The sequence below is a fragment of the Vanellus vanellus genome, assembly GCF_965231255.1.
Source record: "Vanellus vanellus genome assembly, chromosome: 1".
NCBI classification, from domain to species: domain Eukaryota; kingdom Metazoa; phylum Chordata; class Aves; order Charadriiformes; family Charadriidae; genus Vanellus; species Vanellus vanellus.
Genome location: NC_138905.1, coordinates 197,814,923 through 197,839,090, shown reverse-complemented (window position 1 = coordinate 197,839,090; position 24,168 = coordinate 197,814,923). Strand labels below are relative to the sequence as shown.

The following is a 24,168-nucleotide window of genomic DNA, read 5'->3' as shown; positions in this document are numbered from 1 at the left end:
AGAGTATTATGATACTAGGCCAAACCTTACAACTTGCATGTGTTCAGACAGAGGATTTTGATGTGTTCATTGTTACAATTTTAAAAAGGCATTCCTATGAACACAGAACTCTGAAAATAAACAGCCAATAAAATGTCTTTTCTGGCTTTTGCTAGAGTCTACCGCAATTTCAGTAAAGTCATCTTTAGTACTCTTTTCAAGTTTCCAGATTTTAAAGAAGCATGTATTAAAAATACTTCTTTTGGAAGCCATCAGCTTATTTGGGCTTGAAAGAGCTTAGAAAAGGATTTTTTTTTACTTTTACTTTTTTAATACAAGAAAGGGCTTTACTTCACAATTGAAAAATATTAGAGAAGATAAAAATGCTGAGGGCAATAGGGGTTTTTGTTTGGTTTTGTTTGTTTGTTGGTTGGTGGGGTTTTTTTGCAGTTACCCCTATATCTGTAACAGCACTTAACCGTTGTTTAAAGTTTGTGAGCATTTATTGTCAACACCGAGTTGAGGGCATGTCAGAATTTTTTTACTGAGCAGGTAAGAATGTCAGAGTTCTTAAGTTGTTTGCTCAAGGTAAGTGAAGGAAAGAAAACAAGAAAACTTTCATATTTGGTTTTTGAGAGGTTTTTTTCTTAAGTTCCATGTTATTTTGGGAAAGTTGCAGTGCTAATTTTTGCACTGTGCATCTAATAACTTGGAGGGCAATTTCTAATTCAGTGGGTTTGCTTTTCTCTTCATTCTGCTTGGAATTTACTCCACTTTTGTGTAGTATTAGTACTGAAAAGTAATTTGCTATTTCTTTGGCTTGTTTGGCGATTTTTTTCTGATATATCGGTTACTTCAGATTAAACATTCTCATGACCAAAATCTTTTCAGTGTCCACATTTTAATTGTGTTGGTAGACAGCATAGGTAAAAAATGCCTTTTGCAGAGAATTTGATAATCAGACAAAAATTAACCTGTAATACCTGATGTGATGACATAAGCTATCACCAAGTCAGAACAGTACATGACCTGGATGCCAAAGAGGTGAAGAGTCGGAGCCAGTGAGTGAAAACCTGTACTAGAAGCTGAACTGATGCATTCTTACACAGTTTTGTATTCAGCAGTAGAGCAGCACTGGGCACATCATCCTTTTCCATGTGAACAAAACAGAAGAGCTGTTACAAAGAACAGAGCAATTGCATGAAGAAAGAATAGACTGAGTAATACTGAGCCTGTCTTCTAAACATGCATCTTTCACTGGTTTTATGCAGTAACTGTAATGACAAGCAGGTTTGCACCTGCGTTTGCTAAAATAAAAATTTATGGGAGATACAGAATATTTTTATGTGTATTTCATAGCCACTTGAAATATGCTTCTTTTCTCTGTATGAAATACCATGTACAATTAGCCTTGCTTTTTTACTTCATTTTAAAAAGGTACATGAAGTTCATCAGAGTTTTCTTTAACATTTTTGGAATCTAATTTTGTCTTATGCAGAGTTGTGGTGTTTTCTTGAAGCTATATTATCGTATCTTTTTTATTATGCTTGCGCTTAGAATTTCCTTTTAGTGTATGCTTAGAATTTCAAACGTTAATAAAGGAAATCCCCTTTTCTGTTTATTTTACTATCTGTATACCATGGTCACGGGCACAGTCTCTTAAAAGAGGTATCTAGCAGCTAACTGATGCTGAGAAGAGCAACAAGAGGAATCAAAGATTCTGTTGTCATCCACTGAATTGGCAATTTTGATTTTTATGCAGGAGGTCCTGCTGACTTGCAAAGAATGGTTGCAAAACCAGGACACTAATTGCCTGTTTCATACAAGTTCCAGGTGGGAGACATTTAGGAGACTATCAGAGTAAACAGATTGTGCTTTTGAGTCAAAAAGCTTGGCTCTCTTAATTGCTTAGGTATAAATTAACTGGGCGCACTGGGGTGGTGGTGTGGAATTCACAGAGTAAAAAGGTAAATAAGTCTGTTCTATCCATTTTCAAGAGGGCAAAACAGAAGTAATTACTTGCAAGTTCAGCTGCATGAACCTGCTCAATGCAGGATCAGCATCGATCCCTTCTGGGAGGGAGGAGGCAGGAGCACACAGCTGAAATGGAGGCGGGGACCAGACAGACAAACTGTCCCTTTCAGAGGCAACTGGCTCTGGTAAGTCAGCTGTATTTGAAGGGTAGCTGCTCCTCTGTGGAATAAAGTTTCGCATACCCAGCCTTCAGAAGCAAATTGGTGTCGTGGCATTTTCTCCTAGATGATACAGATAATGGTTTACAGACCACGTGAGCACAAGATTGACAGCAATATGTTTTCTGATCTTTGTACAAATTAACCAGTGGTAAAATTAAAAATTTAGCATGCGTTTTATATATATTTTAGCTGTAGTAGTTGAATGTGGTCTATATCTACTCCATTTTACATGAAAAGGTCCATTCTTCTGCTGTTAACTTTTGGTAACTCTTCCATCCCAGCAGACTACTCAGTAGAGTGTGTATGGCTGCTTTTTTAGCATGCATGGCAAGTTACATTTTGTATCAAAATATCCTTGAATCCTCCATGCTCTTATAAAAAGATGGGTTTTATCTCAGTCAGTAATACAGTACCCAGGCATAGCTCAGCAGGAATAATGTGCTTGATGGTTGCTAAGGTTAGAAATAATGTTAAGGGGCATTATATATCATTGTAACACAGTGACATAGTGAAGCTTAATGGGCCCTACAGCATCTTTTTGTTTTCATGTTTCCGTGAATTCTCAATTCTGTGACAAGTGGTCGAGGAAAGCTATTCCTGTGTAAAGTTACCGAATTGTATTTGTATAGCAGCCCTGAAAAAGCATTAGTATATTAACCATTAAAAGTAGCTGACAGTCTTTGGAGAAATGTTTAATGTGTCTATGTGAATAGGGGGGTTGACTGATATGTTGTTTTTTAGACTAATTATGAATATTATAATTAGTTAATGCATGTAAATGTGATAAAATATACGCTTGCCATTGCATATTCAACATATTCTATTATATTCTATTAATGTTTTCAGAACAGCAACAAGGCAGAGGAAGTAAATTAATTTTTAGGTTTTGTTTTGTAAACATTGGTGATGCAAAAAGTTTAGATGTTTTATTGAAAAACAATAGTTTCAAATATTAAATGCAAAATTGTCTTTGCTGACCTTTACTGCTTATCTCTAACGAGTTCATATCATGGGAGTTTCCAGCAGTAACAGAGTATACAGAGTATACAATTGAAGGCAGCACTTCAAACAAGAAATAAGGATGTTTAACTTAGTGATTAAAAATGGAAATATTATTATTCTGAAATTTTCTGATGTTTTTTATAGCCCAGAAAGCTATGGGCTCTTTCAGATTAATCAAAACTTTCTTTATTCATATTTTGTGGTTGTAGGCTTTGGCTCCAAATTCAGCCTACCTATTCATCCAAGATTTGGAAGATATTTCTGCAGAATGTATTATAGCTACAGAGACTCAAACAGAGTCTACTCATAATATAAAAGGGCCTCTTTGCCATTTCTGAATTGGGTGGGCAAGAAAATAAATAAAAATAAGATAGTGCCCTGAGGCTGGAAAACATTTTTAAGATTTTTTAAAAACTTTTAAATAAGTGTATCTCCAGGGTAAAAATACCACTATGGAATCTATTACTCAGAGGCAATTTAACTTTATTATACTTTTTAACTTTGAGTTTGTCAGTCCTGAACCTTTGGTATATAATGAAAATGTCTACCGTTGAGTATAAATATATTTCATATAGTAGCTGCCATAGCAACCACATTGAAAATACTACGTAAAATGAAATGGTAAGATTTGCAAGGATATTAGAACGAAGTGATATAGATAGGAAAGTCGTTTACAATAGATGAGAAGACATCATCTGTTGCATAAAGAAAAAACGCTGTTTTCAAAGGACACTTGAAGCACCTGCATGTAGTTGAGCTGTCTTTGCATTTACTCAGCAGTGTCTTCCTGACGTGGTTGCTTGTTACACTCATCCTTTTATGTTTTAGGAGCACTTAGGCATGAAAAAAACTATTTGTATTTAGCCCTTCATCTTTAGTCTGTTCGTTATCTATTCAGTACTCAGCATTATTAATAAAGTAAATAGTAATAACTTCTACTTTGAGTTTACTCAAATCTCCAAGCCCCAAATATAATTTTCTGTGGTTATTGCCATTCACTTCAGGGGTACAATGAGTTGCTCTGATGTGGGCACCCTAATCCCAGAACGGGATGGGGGGTGGGGTGTGTGTAGAGACACTTGGCTTAACGGGGTCAGCTTGGGTCCAGGCGGGCTGAGCCATCGCTGCAATCACTGCAGTCGCTGCAGGCAGAGTCAGTGGCAGTGCCGTACTTGGAAAGAGTGGAAGAAAAAGCAGCAACAGCAGCAACCCGAACAGGGGGACGAAGAAGCAGCAGAGACAGCTGCAGCAGCAGCTGCCGCCTGGCAAGAGCACGAGGAGAGGCAAAATGGCAAGAGCAGCAGTAGGTGCTGGATGGGATGAAGGGAAGAAAAAGGCCTCAGTTAAAGCCCTAGACTGGAGACATTGAGAAGTTGTGGCAGCAGAACCCTTCCTGGCTGTTGGTTGGTGCCCTTGGCTCGTCTCCATCCCACGGCTGCCTTCTGCTGCAACCAAGTCTGTTGTATGGCCTGTGAACCATTTCTTTAGGTGAATGTACCACGGTTTGGGAAGCCCTGGTCTGGTCGTCTGTAAGAGGGCAAGAGATGAGTTGTATGGCCTTGTCAAAATGGAGGGATCTTCACTAACTTAGATACACAGTCCCTGAGGAACATCATTGTCAGAAACTGAAGTATTTGTGAGGTGTGTGTGCTTCCAGAGATAGGCACCAGGTGATTGGGAAATTTTCAGGATTGCAGTTTCAAACTGGGTTCCCAGAGCACGTTTTTTTTCTCATTTAGCTGTGTCCACCTTACAGATGAGCATGTAATGAGGAATCCCACACCTCGTTTCTGCCTGAAACACTGAATGCATTTCTGCAGGATTTTAGATACTCCTCTGAAAGCCAAGCATTGCAGTGTTGGGCACTGGAACACAAAGCTGCTGGATGCCAAAGCCCTTTTTATTGAAACAGACCTTAAGAAATGTCTCTGTGGTAACACAAGCCTTCTGTAACAGAATCAGAAATTTAATTTAAAAAAAAAGATTGTTAGGTGTTTTTTTTTCCCTAACTTGCACTCATTTTCAGAACACTGATTTGTCCAGGACCCATGAAAACTTAAACTTTTAAATAAACTGAGCTCTACTTTTGAAAGATTCTCTGCTGTCCTTTTCAGTGTGCAGTGTGCCTTTTCAGTCTGCAATAGACAGAAGAAGTATTGTCCTCCCATGAGACACAACTAGGTAGGGTGGCACCAAGTTACTAACTGAGAAAGAGGACTGTGGGTGGGGTGGTGTCGTGTTCGTTTCTGGGCTACAAGTTTTTACTGTGTCTGATCATAGAATGGTTTAGGTTGGAAGTGACCTTGAAGATCATCGAGTTCCAACCCCCCTGCCATAGGCAGGGACACCTCCCACCAGACCAGGTTGCCCAAGGCAACATCCAGCCTGGCCTTGAACACCTCCAGGGATGGGGCCTCAACAACTTCACTGTTCCAGTGCCTTACCACCCTCAAAGTGAAAAACTTCTTCCTAATGTTTAATCTGAACCTGCCCTCTTCCAGTTTAAAGCCATTCCCCCTCGTCCTATCACTACATGCCCAAGTAAAAAATCATTACCAATAATCTGTCATAAAGTTCTAATTAATAGTTGTTGTGCCCTTAATGTAATGTGGAGCAGCCACTCTAGACATTAGAGATAACAATGAAAAATATCGATGACTGTCCTGGATAAATGACTTGGTAGAAAACATTTGATGGATTTTTCTATTTGGTAAGTAGTCAGGGGATACTGCAGTCACCTTGCAGCCAGCCTCCTTGCCAGCTGGCATTACAAGTGGATCAGTGTAATTAATTTCAAAATCAGTCAGCAGATTATACTGGACAACGTTTTCTCCGGAGAGAAACTTTAAATAATATACATCTTTGGACGGCCTCAAGTCTTTCCATTTCATTATCTCAGCAGCTTTACAGATTTTTTTTGTTTTGCATCTTACATCCCCTGGCAGTGACGGTATTTTGCCTGATACATTAACAGATGCTCTTGAGTGTAATAGTTTGCTGAAAGCTGAATAAAAAATCTCATGCTGAGCTGGTGGGAGAGCGCCGATCTTGCAGCTGTAAGAAAAGAAAGATGCACGATTTACAGGAGAATAAAGTGCTGGCACACTTCAGACACCAGTAACAGTAGTACAATTCAGTGCAGATGGGTGACAGTGATGGTGACATGTTTTTCAGACTGTCATCTGCCTGCATGTGTTGTTTATTTTCATTGAGAGATTCATGTTTTGTATATTGTTGCGTGCATCTAGAATACTGGACTGTGTACTTCTACATGCCTTGGTAATTGAGCCTGCTTGGCAAAAAAGCCATCAAGGGGAATGGATGTTCACACGTGGGGACTCAGATTTCTGGGTTGGGAAGTTCTTCTTGGCCTTCCCAGGTACTCTGAGAATGAGTCCTGAAAATTTGCTTCCATTCCAAAAATGCCTTTTTTTGTTTGGTTGGGGTTTTGTTTTGAGTAATAGAGCCATTTTTTCCCGAATTATCTTCCTTAAAAATGAACTCTATGATATTTGATTCTTCACCTTTCAGTATGCGCTCTGTGACGCACTGTATCTATGGACATGTTTGTATTGCCTGGTAGTATTGTGACAAGAAGGTACCTCATGCAACTAAATAGAGGTCTTTGGTTATCTATTAGAGGAAATGCCATGTGCTTTTAGGATTTTGAAAGAATTTGTCATCACTGTGAGCACCAAGTAACTCGGGTGTAATAAATGGTTAATCCTTTTCTTTCTTGGGAAGACACTAAGGGCACTCTGTCAGTATTAGGTCATATGTATGAAAAGGTCTCCTTTGAATACAAAACAGACTATCTCCAGCATGAAACTAGTCAGGAGGCAAATTATGTGAATAAAAATCTAAAATGGAAAACTAATAGTAGAGTTGAGAGAATATATCATAGTATTGATCTTAAGTAATATATATTTAATTATTTTTTTTTAGGAGAAGCCACTGACCAAATCTCTGCAACGAGGAGAAGACCCTCAGTTTGATCAAGTAAGACCCTTGAAATTATATTACTTCCATTCCTCAGGCTGTAAGACAAATACTTGGAAGGCAGTCTAGTGTTCTTATACTATCGCTGCATACTGCAAAAGCAATATCTCTCAATGATGTACTTTAGTAGAATGATGAGTGCATTGCCTAACCATTCTTGGTTTTAAATTAGGAGGACATTTCCCACTGTTTTCAAGCTCTTTTTTATTGGCTATAGAACTTCTTGCTTCTTACAGTGTATTAGGCTGTTTACAGTGTATTCTTGGCTGTTTCCCCTGATGGAGGTTTCGAAGCCACCTTTCTATGTTTTCAGAATATCTGCTTTTTGAAACAGTCTTCCTTTTATGCGGTTTCTGTTATGGTTAATATGAGGGCCTTTAGTTGTCATTGGCATCAGTCTCATCAGTCTATTTTGTCCGTGTAGCTGTGACCCAGCATGATTTACATGTGTCGTGGTTTGGCCTCAGCCAGCAACAGAGAACCACGCAGCCGCTCGCACGACTCCCACAGCCGTGGGAAAAATCAGCAGAAAAGGGCAAAACTCGTGGGTTGAAATATTATAATTTAGCAGAACAGACAAAGGGAAAAAAGAAAGAAAAGAAAGAAAGAAAAACAATAACACCGGTAAAGGAATACAAGAACGCGATTACAGTACCGCCGCGAAGCGCACCGACCGGACCCGCACCGCCGCGACCCGCCCCCGAGTGGCGACTGACTCCCCCGCCCCGGCTAGCTCCTTTTATAGCGGGGCATGGGTCACGTGGTATGGAATACGTGCCTCCCCTGCCGGCTCCTTGGAAATTAACCCCATCCTTGCCGGAACCAGGACATTATCCACCCCTTATTCCATACCATCTATGTCATGCCCAGATCTTTCAGTTCCCATAGTCTATGAGCCATCCCTTAAAAATGTCCATTAAGCTCACGTAGTCCATGACGGTAGGCTCCAGCAGTGAGAACAGTCTCTCAGGGCACATAAGATGATGTGTAGTGCTGAACTGGTGGGTGCTGTATTTGAAGCTCGTGACTGGGGAATGCAATACAGTCCATGCCCACGGTCCACAGGTTGAAGATGTCGATCTCAAGGAAAATTGCTAGGCGCCAGATACTGAGATCAGTTTTTATTACATCATAAAATTATTCACTGGCTATTCTCACCCAAAATCAAATCCCCATAAGGTACACATCGGACCTCCCCATCCTCTCGCATCACCCACCAAGTGCACCCGGGTCCTTGTGCAAAAGCAATCCCACGGATGGGTTTGCCTTTGCCTGAGGCAGGGCTAACCCAGACTGTCTTTCCTAACATATTCTTCATATGCACTACAGGGACTTTATCCCCTTCTACTGTACGTGGAAGTTTTGATTGGGCAGGGCCAGCTCGATTGGCAGATCCCCTAGTGTTAACTAACCAGGTGGCTTTTGCTAAATGAGTATCCCAATGTTTGAAGGTCCCACCCCCCATGGCTCTCAGGGTAGTCTTTAGCAGTCCATTATATCGTTCTATCTTACCCGAGGCTGGTGCGTGATAAGGAATGTGATATACCCACTCAATGCCATGCTCTTTGGCCCAGGTGTCTATGAGGCTGTTTCGGAAGTGAGTCCCGTTGTCCGACTCAATTCTTTCTGGGGTGCCATGTCGCCATAGGATTTGCTTTTCAAGGCCCAGAATAGTGTTACGGGCGGTGGCATGGGGCACAGGGTATGTTTCCAGCCATCCAGTGGTTGCTTCCACCATTGTGAGCACGTGGCGCTTGCCTTGGCGAGTTTGTGGGAGTGTGATATAATCAATCTGCCAGGCCTCCCCATATTTATATTTTAGCCATCGTTCTCCGTACCAAAGAGGCTTTAACCGCTTGGCTTGCTTAATGGCAGCACACGTTTCACATTCGTGGATAACCTGTGCAATAGTGTCCATGGTCAAGTCCACCCCTCGGTCACGAGCCCATCTATATGTTGCATCTCTTCCTTGATGGCCTGAGGCATCGTGGGCCCACCGAGCTATGAATAGTTCACCCTTACGTTGCCAGTCCAGATCCACCTCAGCCACTTCAATTTTAGCAGCCTGATCTACCTGCTGGTTGTTTTGATGTTCCTCAGTGGCCCGATTCTTGGGGATGTGGGCATCTACATGACGTACTTTCACAACCAGATTCTCAATCCGGGCAGCTATATCTTGCCACAGTTCAGCAGCCCAGATGGGCTTACCTCTGCGCTGCCAGTTGTTCTGCTTCCACTGCTGTAACCACCCCCACAGAGCATTTGCCACCATCCATGAATCAGTATAGAGGTAAAGTACCGGCCATTTCTCTCGCTCAGCAATGTCCAAAGCCAGCTGGATGGCTTTTACCTCTGCAAACTGACTCGACTCACCTTGTCCTTCGGTGGCTTCTGCAACTCGTCGTGTCGGACTCCACACAGCAGCCTTCCACTTTCGATGCTTTCCCACAATTCGGCAGGACCCATCAGTGAACAGGGCATGTTTCTTCTCATTTTCTGGCAGTTCATTATACGGTGGGGCCTCTTCTGCACGCGTCACCTCTTCCTCTGGTGATATTCCGAAATCTTTGCCTTCTGGCCAGTCCATGATCACTTCCAGTATGCCTGGACGACTGGGGTTTCCCATTCGAGTTCGCTGGGTGATCAGTGCAATCCACTTACTCCACGTAGCATCAGTTGCATGATGTGTGGCAGGGACCCTTTCTTTGAACATCCAGCCCAGCACTGGCAGTCGAGGTGCTAAGAGGAGCTGTGCTTCAGTGCCAACCACCTCCGAAGCAGCTCGAACCCCCTCGTATGCTGCCAATATCTCCTTTTCTGTTGGGGTATAGCGGGCTTCGGATCCTCTGTATCCCCGACTCCAGAACCCCAGGGGTCGACCTCGAGTCTCCCCTGGTGCTTTTTGCCAGAGGCTCCAGGTAGGGCCATTCTCCCCGGCTGCAGTGTAGAGCACATTTTTAACGTCTTGTCCTGCCCTGACTGGCCCCAGCGCTACTGCATGAACTATTTCCTGCTTAATTTGTTCGAAAGCTTGTCGTTGCTCAGGACCCCACTTAAAATCATTCTTTTTCCGCGTCACTTGATATAGAGGGCTCACAATCAGACTGTAATTTGGAATATGCATCCTCCAAAAACCCACAACACCTAAGAAAGCTTGTGTTTCCTTTTTACTAGTCGGTGGGGACATAGCTGCTATTTTGTTGATCACATCCATTGGGATCTGACGGCGTCCATCTTGCCACTTTATTCCTAAAAATTGGATCTCCTGTGCAGGTCCCTTAACCTTACTCCGTTTTATGGCAAAGCCAGCTTTCAGAAGGATTTGAACTATTTTATTCCCTTTCTCAAAAACTTCTTCTGCTGTGTCGCCCCATACAATGATGTCATCAATGTACTGCAAATGTTCTGGAGCTTCACCCTGTTCCAGTGTGGTCTGGATTAGTCCATGACAAATGGTGGGGCTGTGTTTCCACCCCTGGGGCAGTCGATTCCAGGTGTACTGGATGCCCTTCCAAGTGAAAGCAAACTGTGGCCTGCACTCTGCCGCCAAAGGGATTGAGAAGAATGCATTGGCGATATCAATCGTTGCATACCACTTGGCTGCCTTCGACTCCAGTTCGTATTGAAGCTCTAACATGTCTGGCACAGCAGCGCTCAGCGGTGGTGTGACTTCATTCAGGCCACGATAATCCACTGTTAGCCTCCATTCTCCATTAGATTTTCGCACTGGCCATATGGGACTATTAAAGGGTGAGCGAGTCTTGCTAATCACTCCTTGAGTCTCTAGTTGACGAATCAACTTATGGATGGGAATCACAGAGTCTCGGTTAGTACGATATTGCCGTCGATGCACCGTTGTGGTAGCAATCGGCACCTGTTGTTCTTTGACCCTCAACAACCCTACCACAGAGGGGTCCTCTGAGAGACCAGGCAAGGTGGATAACTGTTCAATTTCTTCCGTCTCCAAGGCAGCTATGCCAAAAGCCCACCGGTATCCTTTTGGGTCCTTAAAGTATCCTCTCCTGAGATAGTCTATGCCAAGGATGCATGGAGCCTCTGGGCCAGTCACAATGGGATGCTTTTGCCACTCATTTCCAGTTAGGCTTACTTCAGCTTCCAGTACAGTCAACTCTTGTGATCCCCCTGTTACTCCAGAAATACAAATGGGTTCTGCTCCTCTGTAATTTGATGGTATTAAGGTGCATTGTGCACCAGTGTCCACCAGAGCCTTATACTCCTGTGGCTCAGATGTGCCAGGCCATCGAATCCACACAGTCCAATAAACCCGGTTGTCCCTTTCCCCCACCTGGCTGGAGGCAGGGCCCCTCTAATCCTGATCATAGTATACGTTACTTACCTGTTGCAAAAATGATTTGGAAGTCCCTTCAAGAGGATCGGAGGTTAGATCAGGCCTTCCATTCTGTCTGGGGAACTGTCTGCTGGAAACAGGAGCTGCACCTTTTCTGGAGGGATCCCCTTTTGTGTTTGTTCTTCCTTGCAGCTCACGTACCCGTGTCCGTAGTGCTGAGGTAGGTTGTCCATCCCACCTCCTCATGTCCTCTCCGTGGTCACGCAGGTAAAACCACAGAGTGCCTCGTTGTGTGTACCCCCTGTACTCTTCCTCTTGAGTAGGGAAACGCCTGCTCCTAATAGCTGAGATGCTGGCCTGTACAGGTGGGGAGTAGGACATACTCTCTTCAAGTTGCTGGACCTTCTGGGACAGTTTCTCCACAGCTGAAACGAGGGGGGAAGATAGGCTTTCTTCATATTGACGGAGTCGTCCAGCCACCTCATCCACCGTTGGTCCCTCTTCACCTCTCCATTCCATCACTGCCAAGGAGTTGGCATATGATGATGGTGCGCTCCGTACAAACTTCCGCCATATGGGCCTTGTGCACTGGACTTCATCAGGATCTGTGGGTAACTGCGCATTATCTGGGTCGAAGTAAATCATCTCTCGTACGGCTAATTCCCTTAGGTACTGGATACCTTTTTCCATGGTGGTCCACTTGCTTGGACGACATACAACATCTTCACTGAAAGGATACCTTTCCCTTACACCTGCCAGGAGTCGTCTCCAGAGGCTGAGGGCTTGTGTCTTTTTCCCAATTGCCTTGTCAATGCCTGCCTCCCTAGACAAGGATCCCAGCTGCTTAGCTTCCCTGCCCTCTAATTCCAAGCTACTGGCCCCGTTATCCCAGCATCGGAGCAGCCAGGTGACAATGTGCTCACCAGGAAGTCGACTGAAATCTTTTCGCATATCTCGCAGCTCACTCAGGGATAGGGATCGGGTTATTACCTCTGGTTCTGTCTCTTCCTCCTGTTCCTTTGATGGCCCTGGTTCATCATCATCCTTTACTATGCGAACTGATTTCTTGGTGTATTTCTTCTTCTGTATAGGAGCAACTGATACTGGCACAGGTTGGTTGTCCGGTTCAGCTGCAGTGCCTGCCACTGGGGTTTGAGTGGCTGCATTGCCTGTCACCAGGGTTTGAGTAGCCACAGTGCCTGCCACTGGAGTTAGAGTAGCCTCATTGTCTGCCACCGGAGTTGGAGTAGGCATAGTGCCTGCCAGTGGAGTTGGAGTAGGCATAGTGCCTGCCACTGGAGTTGGAGTAGGCTCCTTGTCTGCCACCGGGGTTGGAGTAGCCTCCTTGTCTGCTGGTCTGGCTTTCCCCTGAGGGTCCTGCATAGTACTAAGCAGTGTTTGGTAGATACTGGCCAGGGCCCAACACAGTGCCATAAGTTGTGCCTCTCTGGAATAGCCACAGCATTTTCCTTTGAAATATTCTATTACTTTATCAGGGTCCTGTAGTTGTTCAAGGGTGAAGTCCCAAACCATTGGAGGTGAGAAGTTCTCTAGATATCTGCCCATGTTCTCCCACATCCCATGCCACCCCTGACTATCTGGCCTTGGGACAGATTTCTGAGTGGTAGTCTTAAACAGCTTTTTTACCCTAAAAAAGACTTGAAAAACATTCAGGAGACATAGCAATAGGAACACGCTGGTTTGAGCATCCCAAGGATATTCAAAATTCTCAAGAGGTGTTACACCTGGCCCAAAGGAGAAAAAGGAGGCAAAAGAGCTGGGGAAAGTATCTCCCCCTGTTTCTCCCATAGATTGGGTGTGATTATTGATAACTTCTGAGAGACGGGAACCAAGGTATGGACAGGACAGCAATACTACATAGAAACCCCAACAAAGCCACTTGAATAGTGATGTTACCATATCATAAGCTGATATTGCACAGGACAGCAAAATTATAGTCCTGATCCCTCTCCCTGAGATAACAAACAGCATCACAGGGAGTACATACAGCATATAAGAATTTACATAACACAGCCATGTAAACAAACGAAGCAACATTGTAACCAGCTACTATTTAACTAATAGGAGAAATACATATAAGAAATCCGTTTTAACAAGCTCTGGTCAGATCTGTTGTTATTACAACCCTTCGAGCCCCACGTTGGGCGCCAAAAAGGACTGTCGTGGTTTGGCCTCAGCCAGCAACAGAGAACCACGCAGCCGCTCGCACGACTCCCACAGCCGTGGGAAAAATCAGCAGAAAAGGGCAAAACTCGTGGGTTGAAATATTATAATTTAGCAGAACAGACAAAGGGAAAAAAGAAAGAAAAGAAAGAAAGAAAAACAATAACACCGGTAAAGGAATACAAGAACGCGATTACAGTACCGCCGCGAAGCGCACCGACCGGACCCGCACCGCCGCGACCCGCCCCCGAGTGGCGACTGACTCCCCCGCCCCGGCTAGCTCCTTTTATAGCGGGGCATGGGTCACGTGGTATGGAATACGTGCCTCCCCTGCCGGCTCCTTGGAAATTAACCCCATCCTTGCCGGAACCAGGACACTTGATGTAGGCTGAGCCAATCTGTTGGCTGCACTTGATGTAGGCTGAGCCAATCTGTTGTATTTAAAATTAAGCATAAATTTGCTTGTCAGGATAAATGCCTATATACAAGGTAAATAATAATTACAGAAAAAGTGGTTGTCAGGGAAAAAGAAATAAAAACTAAAATAAATTTATATCATGAATTAGATTTCATTTAATAAAACTGTAATTAATAAGATGAAATTTATATCTGGAATTAGATTAATAAATTGATTATGTTAGGGAAAAGGGACAAGTATAAAAATAAAACCAGCAGCAATATACACACTTTTAAATGATGGTATAATATTTGTCAGCAGTCTGTTTCTTAAAAAAAAAAGCATCCAGAAAAAAATCCTACATAAGTAACCTATTTTGAAATAAAGAAAGATAGGTGCTAAAGAGTTTAAGTTACATAAATGATGCCAAAACTCACAAAACTCACTCCCGACAAAGAGGAGAGATAGCTCAAGGTTTATCATAAGCAACAAAGATATTTACTGCTCTGCCGTTCCTGCCTCAGCTGCCACTGCTGTCACCATGGCCACCTCCTCCGTGGCTGCCCGCACCACTGTGCTGCCAGCGGTGCCAGAAATACAGGAGAGAAAAGCATAGCAGAAGCAGCAGTAGCAGCAACAACTCTGAAAGCAACCGTGGCTAATGCCATAAGCTGCAGGTACCTTATTGATTAACGTAACTTCGGGAGAGGAGATAGGTATGAGTAGGAATTCAGAACTTCGAATGAATTTAAGATGTCTTGTGTTTTCTGGGACGTTAGATACATTTCATCAGAAGCAAAGATGCCTTATGAGACCCCACTGGCATTCACAAAGGCTCACTTTGTAATTTTAGCTTGACAAAGTGATGCTTTCTGGGTTGCTCTGTAGCTGCTTTTTGGGGAGAGGGGGCCCGCTCGAGGGCTGTTCAGAGGAGAGGCGAATCGTAGGACTTCTGCATTGCACTGGGGAGCTCCCTGCCCTCCTCGCTGACCACAGAGAGACCCCACAGGGGAGCCAGCCACTGTAGATAAAGGAGGCTGCTTTGTGACTACTTTGTAGCTGCCTAATGAAATTTTTTGTGGTATTCTGACCTTACTCATATATATTTTTTTCCTTCCTGTGGGGAGAGTGTCACACATAAATGGGAAAGAAAAGCAAATTAAGCCACCCATATGCAAACCTTGTGATACTGTTCCTGCAGTGTATTAAACAAACACATAAGGGGTGGCTGTGGTTTGATTAAATATTCATGGTTAAGCAAAGTGTGGCACTTTACAAGGAAGAATTAGTAGACTTATGCTTCTCCTAGTTATTGGTAAGTAGGCAGAAAATTGAACAATTAAGTCAAGATCAATTAATGAGAACAGTGAATGCTTCCTAGAATGAAACAACTGTGTATTACCTACTGTAGCAATTTACTTTGAATGCTGGGGGGGGGAACAGATGCAGAGGGAAACCAAAGGCAAACATTGTTATACACAACATTTGTATATATTTCTAACTGCATATCTAGAGTCCTACCTATGTGTAGAGTTGATAGAAAAGTATAGAGCTGAGGTTGCCTTAGACGTCCTGTCAGAAAACCTTGTTTTCAGTTCCTTGAAATTTTCCAAACAAACTGTTCAGATTGAAATTTTCAGCCTATCTGTCTGCCTCAGCCTGAGTTGTTGGGAATGTTTCCCTTTTCACGTTTCACATTGTTTTCTGCTTGAACCGCACGATCACGTTCTAGTGCTCCTGGGATTGATGTACGCTTGTGATTGGGAGATGAGATCTGAACTGTACCTGGCTGATGAGCCTGTTTTTGAGAACATGGTTCATACTTACCAAAAGAATTTTGGCTTGCTAAATCGTAGTTAGATTTTCATTCAAACATTTGTAATACACAGTAGAGATTTGATAGAACTCAGCTAGAGTAGCGACAGGAAGATAGAGCCTAAAGTCTTTCTTTACTTGGCGCGTTTCACTTGGTAGATTAGGTCAGTACATCTCAATATTATAAAGCTGTTTTGCAAATGATAACATGTCAGTATTACAAAGTTGTCGCGAAAATATGGCTAATTTTGCTGATACGAAAACTCTGAAGATCATGGTTCCACAAAATAAACATACTAAAATTCAAGTAAGAGGGCATGTGCTTTGAAATCAAACCATTTAAGTTTGGGTTTTTTTAAGTTAACTCAAATATTTAAAGAGTCTGCGGGATGAAGGAAGACCAGGTTGATAATCCCTTGTTTGTCCTTTCCAGGTAAGGTGTGGAAAGCTTAGGTATTTATTCCCGGAACACATAAAGTGATGTAACAAAACCAGGAAAGGCCACACATGACATTCCTTGACATTTTTACTAGAGAAATGAAGGAGGAAAAGGAGGAGAATCCCCATAAACAAACATTTTCAAGGGGTGTCTAATAATTTGGACTTTCGATTTTAAGGCATCAAAAATGACACACTGTCAAAGGAACCTAATTTTATTTTTTTTACTTTATCAAAATTATCTCTGTTCAATTTGAATGCTTAGGTGATGCCAAAGTGACCAGGTCACTAGTCACTTTAAAATATCTGAGCTGCATCTTCTAACTGTAGATTAAAAAGCAGCAAAAGGCATGACCTGATTTAAAATTTGCCTTTGCAAGTCAACTTCAGAGGTGGAAAAAAACAGCCAAAAAACCCCCTTTGCAGTAACTTACAATTAGCAGAATGGAACTTTAGCTACCCAGAGTAATCAGCATCAAGTTTAACATTGAAACCCCGAAACTGTTTAAAACGATTCAGAAAGCATTGCTTACTTCCCCTAAACAGCTATGTGAGAACCAGTGTTTTTTCCTGCCCATTCTCAAACACCATTTGAGGAATGCTAGTTGTGATGGTGGTGATGGATCCGGCGTCTAGGGACCTGGCTGTGCGCAGGCAGAGCTGTTTCTCTCCAGATGGATGTAGTGTCGGTGCCTCCTGTTAGGCAGACAGTATTGTCCTGTGGGCTCTGTCTGGCTGCCAATTGCATCACACTCCTAAAACTCATAATAGTATCTTGAGCAACGTATGAAGTAATTTATCCTGACTTGCAGAGTGCCTCACAAACTGGATTCCTTGCACTGACTGTATTTTCCTTTTTAGGTGTGCATATATTTAAAGAAAATATATACAGGAAACAATATAGTTTTTACATATGGTTTTAAATATCTTTATAATATATTTAATATCATGTTTTAAAAGTTCTTGATGAGACAACTATAGTTGCCTATTGGCAAAGAGCGTTACTGCCACAGCATTAGCATGCTCTATGTCCCCAATTACAGAAACGTTATTAAACATAGTACTACTGAACTATGACTTAAACTTCCTATTACTGGAAACCATACAGTTGCAGCACATGAAAAGATCAAAAGCTAGGGTAAAAGAGCCCCGTAATTATCCAAGAGGCTTATCCTCACCCAAGGAAACATTTTCAGTAGGCTTTTTTCAGCCCCTACTAAAGTATCTTCTGTTCTTACCACAGTATATGAATGTTCTGTGTATTGACAACACTGGAGGCAGAAAAAGGGCACTATGTAATCTTGGACCAACCTGCAGACATTTTTCCATATGAAAATGCAAAATGAATGTAATGTTTTTGCCATGAAAGTGAAAACTGAACAGCAAGACTTAATTTTCATATGAGACTGTCTATATAAGGTGCCTGTTGCAAGAGTTTCAGCATAAACTGCGCAAAAATTTGTGCTCATTTTAATTAGTCTCTTCCTAGAAGCGCGCTAAGTTGGAGAATACAGATTGGAAAGCAAAAACATTCAATGTTTTATATACTTTTAGGAGATGGAAACAAAAATAGGTCTAGCTGAAAAAAGGAAAATAAAAATGTAATAATAAAAAATGTGGAAATTAAAAATATAAATAAATAAGATTCTAAGCAACGTACTAATGACTAAGTGTCCCTTTTTCATAACAGCCTAAATGTGGTAAATGACATGCTGATAATTATTCCCATACGATATTATATTTGTTAGATGTAGTAAGTGAATAATGGCATCATCATCATTGCAGTAGCACTGCAGTTGGCCCTTTCTGTGTTTTCCCTTTCCCTGCATTTTATGCATTGTCCTTCTTCACCAGCGAAAGGGTACATGGTAGACGGAGTATAAGAAATGGCGGTGATGGGGTCATAGAGCAACCCTTGGCTCCTGATCAGAGCTTTGTGTTGAAGAAGTGTGTAAAGAAGTAAATCTGAAGGCAAAATTAAAGGTAACACGTTCAGAACTGAACTTGCTGCACACTGGAAATAAACGGGTTTTCATGTAAACTGTTACCCTGGCAGTAACATAGCTATACGCATTGCTAATGTGTAAGCAAGCTACGTGAAATTACCCGTCTACAAAATTATGGTATAAAAAAATCCTATTTTTTTACTCACAAAAGCAAGGTGTAAACTAGTCAGTCAGTCCAACTTAATAGTTATCAGTTTTAACAGTTCCCAGGGACACGTGACTTCGCTTACATGTAAGCAAAAATGCTTACAACAGAGATGTGGATGAAGGGAGATCTACACAAACACAACTGTGCTACTTGCTTCTAATATTTCATTTTGCAGACTTTTTTCCATTAGAGTTAACTTATCTAGAAATCTGTCATTAGCAGAAAAAAAGTGTTTTGTCTCAAAAGGTCCAACAGAATTAGAGCATGTAGCTGCTTTGATTAGAGCTTAAGGCAGTTCATCTCCACCTTCCCCCTGCCCCAGTCTAGAGTATTTGGAATAGGAATTGTTAGCTTCATCTCCTTAATTGCATATATTGCATATGAAATCCAAGTCTTCCTGTGGTCCATGGGAGTTTTGCTGTTGATTTCAAGGCGCAAGGATTTCATTGCAGCTGTTATTTTCCTTGAATCTGTATTGTTTGTAGTTAAGGGGCTTTGTTACAGACATGCATGAAGTGGAAAAAACTTTGAATGAAGAGAAGACAACATTGCATGGCTATGAGTATCCTAAATATAGCTAAGACAATGCTTATCAAATTCTGCTTTCAATTTGAAGACAGAATATGCAGACACTGTGCAAATTATAATAGATTTACAAAAAATAAACCAACAGTATGCAAAAATGAAGTACTGCAATTCTGCATTATTAAAATGGCAATAAAATGCACATTTAACATGCATACTGACATATATGGCATATGAAAAATATGCAGAGCCAAGAAATTAATGATGCTGTTGAAAATTGAAAGAAGTTTTGAATATATTTGCTGTTAAAGCACATAGAAATAATCAGCATCTATCTGCTGTTAGTGGAAACATTTCTTATATTTATATTTTGACAATATGGCAAGACTTTTATGAAAGTATATAAATTTTAGCAAACAGTCTGGGCAGAATTTCATTAAATTTACTCTTACATATTAGTCCAAAATAAATATTGAGCATTTACATCGAGTATATTTAATGCTCTGTGAACGCAAGTTTTAAACAGTCATACTTGTGCAGCTTTCTTATCCTTAAGCTATACAGTAGGTAGTTCATTTATGATGGAAGAACATGATCATTTGTCCAACAAGGACATATTTGTACATCTGTGCACTCCCTTTCAGGAGCAGCACAGAGCTGGAATTCATCTCACTCCTGGACTTACTTCCAGTAAATGAAAGGGTTGAGTAACCAAGGCGCTGGCTAGACTTCCCTCCCTTCCTGTTCCCTGAGAGCCAGGTCTTTGCCCAGTCCACCCTTCCTTCCTGTCTTAAAAGTGCAATGACAGAAAGATTAAAAAAAAAAAGCCATATTGACCTTTTATCCCTACTAAAGACACACTCTGTAAATTCAGCAGAGAAAGTATGGCTTGAGGAAATTTAACAGGAATCACTTTGACTTTTTGTGGCGAGTGAAATTGTGTAGCTGGGATTTAGAGAACAGCGTTGAAATGCATGTTGGTGAATGTTCAGGAAGACGTGATTGAAACAACTTTTCACTTACAGTTAAATATTGTGATCTCTTAAAAGATATTTAGCTCTGTTCTAGTCTTCCCCAGCAAGCCCTTTTTCACTGCATCTCGTAATTAACAACTGGTATTGTGCCAGCTTCAGAAACACTTACGGAAAACAATAGAGAAGCAGTTGAAATGTCTTAAGCGTCCTGAGTCAGTAGTGACTAGCTTGGACGGACACTAGGTGATTCATGTCTTCTAAGTGTTTATCCGAAGTCTTACGCTTGAAGGCTTTGGTGTAATTGAGCCCGGGCTGCTGTAGTAATTCTTCGTGAAAGGCGTCCTGCCACTGCTGCGAGCAGTGCCTTCATGCCATCTTCCACAGCAACTTGTTTCATATTTCAGGTAATAAAACATATTGGAAACACTAGGTTGAAGGCTTTCTTTTAAAATGGTACTTTTATAGAAACTCTTAGTTTTACAGGGGCAGTTGTTAAAGCTTTATAATGCTCCATGTTTAATTTTAGGCCATAATACCTGAATCCAATCAAAACAATACTACTTTATCCTCAAAGTGTCTCATTAACTTTAGACCACAACATCACTGTGAATTAGTTAAATTCCACAGCAGAAAAACTCCAAAAGACATCAGAGTTACTGATCTAAACTGACTGTCATCCACAGAAGTTGTCATTTAAGGCTTTAATAACGTTTGGGAGTTCTGTGTTAGGTGCTCAGTCTCCCAGTTTTGCTCATCTTAGTCACGGACTTCGCACGAGCTTGGTCTTATACGAGACATTAAACTCCGCTGTCGTTGTTCCACAAGCGCTGAAGCGTGCTGGTTTAAGTTTAAGCAGGTGGATAAACCTGACAGAGTTAATGACATAATCATTGTACTTGACATGAAGTACATACTCAGCACTTCGCAGGATCAAGCCCTGCGTGATCTTGAGGTGGTCACAAATCTCCAGATCAGGAATTTATTCCTATTTTAAATAGTTGTTTTCCATTTTCTTACAAATGCTGTAGCTGGGAACGTTCAGTTGCAATACATGTATAATCCTCTTGTATAATAATGGAGCTTTTTTTCACCTTAGCGTTTGATCTTTTCATGTTTGGCAGCTTTATGGTTTCCTGTAATAGGAAGTTTAAGTCATAGTTCAGTAGTAACAAGTTCGGTAACATTTCTGTAATTGGTGAGACAGATTATACTGAGTGAGCAGTAACCTTCTTTTCCAGTATGCCACTAGAGCTGTTTAATCAGGAACTTTTAAGGTTTTATTTTAAACTATGTTTTACTTACTTGTGCACACAAAGACACAGGAAACTATAAATGTGTTCCTATATATAAAAGGGGAGTCTAAGTTGTTGGGTGTGTCAGCCTAATAGTAAGATGGATGCATCTACACATTCAGTTGGTTAAGATTATTTCAGAGCTTGTGGGGTTTCTCAGTGTATTCTGAATTTCACGAGAGGCGTCCTGCAGCCAGATACAACCCATGAAACAGTACCTCTGATTCGTCACTTTTTCTTTCCTTGTAATGTGCTCAAACTCAAAGGAACATTGTGTAACAAATAAAAATAAGCCCCTTGAAGACCTCAATAGTTTTCTGCTGTGATTTAAGTTGTAATACAGAATTTAAGTGCATTTTAGTACCGTCAGTGGAAAGACATTATTGACATACAGCCCATTATGGTATTTCTGCTTATGTTTCAACAGGAAATGCAGAATATTAAGTCACTGCTTGTACCATGGATCTCAAAAATGAGATGAAAACAAGAAAGAACGTGTCCAACCATTGAATTAATACCTTTTTTTAAGGAGGAGGGGAAACTTGAATACCAGTTGATTTGTTGATTTGTTGCATTTTCCCCATAGGTAATAAGCTCAATGAGTTCACTTTCAGAATATTGTCTACCCTCTATCCTGCGCACTTTGTTTGATTGGTATAAAAGACAGAATGGCATAGAGGATGAATCTCATGAGTACAGACCAAGAACAAGCACAAAATCCAAAAGGTAGGATTTTGAATATTCATACATACATTAATGAGAGATTCTAAGGTAAAATGTCTTACGTGTTGCCCATCAGCTTTTGTGAGGCCACAGTTGTTTGAAAGTTGTTGTGATCTTTTGCTTCTTGTTCCTGGAACTCTTCTCTCAGCTTCTACATGGATTAAATAGTTGTGTCTTTAAAATTATGCTCCTGATAGTTCAAACAGTATTTCTTACTGCTGTTTTGGATGCTATAATGTCATTTAAATATTGGTTTGTCTAAACTGTGTCTGCCTTCTTTATTCATGTGAGCAGGCAATAATTCTGTGACTCTTAGAAGGATTTTTTTTAATACAGCGTTCTGCTTAATCATGGAAATTTCACATACACCTATCCTCAATCCAAAAAATTATGTATGAATCAGTCGAAGAGCTTTAGCAACATTGACAAACAAGCAAACAAGCAAACTCTTAAACAAGCAAACAAAAATAAAGACCCCCCCCAAAATACTGAACTCTTATGATATCAGTAGTTCCTCAGTGACAAGGCAACAGACTGGTCTTGGTTTATATTGAGCTCTGGTGGTTTGGTACAGGTATATTCTTCAAACTTACCGTTTTTTCTGAATACTCTGGTCTACATTTACACACTTTAATGAAGCAGTAGGAGAATCAACGCTGGCAATTCTTCACGTTAGGATTACATTATAACCCAGGAACTACTGAAGGCAATAGTTGCTGGAACAAAGGGGTAGGAACTAGTTTTTGGATATCAAGGTAGGCATGAACCTGAATCAGATTCTTCCAGACTCTATGTCAGTGAAAGTAGGCAATATGAAGGTGTGATTCATCAATTAAGTGTCTGCTTTTGGATGAGATGAATCCTTGCCTTGAAGTGCCTCTTTCTCTTGACTTGTTACAGAAACCTGTTGCAAGATGACATGCTCATGAATAGATGTCTTCAGGAACTCCACCCAAAATCTAGTTGAAAATCAGCTTAGCAGTGAACCAAAGCCACTCTTTAATTGATAGTATTACAGAAAGAACACGTAACCAGTCCTTTCTCCAGTTAATGTGAAACCAAGAAAACCAAAATGCAAATAATATATTTCATTTTTGATCAAGCAGAATTCTTAAATGCATATTGTATTATAAGCGCATAATTACAATTGGAATCACTCACAGTCTTAATGTTTATAAGAATTGCGCTGAATTTATGCAAACAAAAATCTCACTGAAATCAGTGGCAACTGCTTCAAATGGACTGCAGAACTGTCCCTTTAATGTTCGGTTCTTTTAAAGTATTGTATATTTCATGTTGTCTTTTCAGTACACTTTGAAACTGTGATCAGGTGATCCAAATGGATATTTTTTTGTATTTCTATTGCAAGCTACTCACCTCAGACATTTATTCCTCTTTGTTGTTCTGCACAAAGAATGCATTTAAATGTTTGACAAGTAATGCCAAAGTTAAAAAAACAACACTGGAACAATTTTAAAAAGAGAATGTTGTTTGTTTATGAATTCTCCGTCAGTAATTTTAAGCCATTTTTCAAAATCTGTCACAAGTCTAAATATGACTTTGATGATAGTACAAAATAATTTATTACTTTTGTGTCGGAACTGTAACTGAGAACTGTCTAAATGATGCCATTAAAAGGAAATTGAAACGAAATCCATTTGTTAGAATATAGAATCCAAAAGTTTCCTTGTTTTTGTTTGTTTGTTTTTCTTGAGAAAGTTTTGTGTTGATCTTAAACTGGGAAAAAAGAGGGAGGAAATGAAGAGGGACATTTAAATATTTGCAAGAAGGTGAAAGTAACAAGTTAGATTTGGTTTGTATCAGGTTTTAAGAGCACATTAGTGCATTACTTTCTGAAAAGCTGGACTGCAGTTTAAAAAGTAGAACAATCCCCTGTTATCTGTATTTGTGCAATTGAGGAAGGCATATAATATGAATTTTGACACATCTCCTAAATATTGTGTTTCCTGTTTTGATTTTGCAGTGATGAACAGCAGAGGGATTACTTAATGGAGAGGAGAGATCTGGCTATTGATTTTATTTTTTCTTTAGTATTAATAGAAGTTTTGAAACAGGTAAGAAGTTCTTAAATTATTCATTAACTAATAAATTATGGAAATTACCAATACAACCCAATTTTAGGATTCTTCTTTCTATTTCCATCTTTAAGAGTCTGATAAAA

At 40.8% G+C, this 24,168-nt stretch overlaps 1 protein-coding gene across 2 annotated transcripts in view; it reads left to right on the top strand.

Moving 5' to 3' along the window:
- Positions 1 to 24,168, top strand: part of FRY (FRY microtubule binding protein) — a 192,352-nt gene that overhangs the window by 44,135 nt on the left and 124,049 nt on the right. For both annotated transcript variants that reach the window (XM_082498322.1, XM_082498323.1), the window contains exons 3-5: positions 7,122 to 7,175; positions 21,850 to 21,989; positions 23,971 to 24,061. In XM_082498322.1, coding sequence (XP_082354448.1) covers positions 7,122 to 7,175; positions 21,850 to 21,989; positions 23,971 to 24,061 — 285 coding nt within the window. The remainder of the gene's footprint in view (positions 1 to 7,121; positions 7,176 to 21,849; positions 21,990 to 23,970; positions 24,062 to 24,168) is intronic.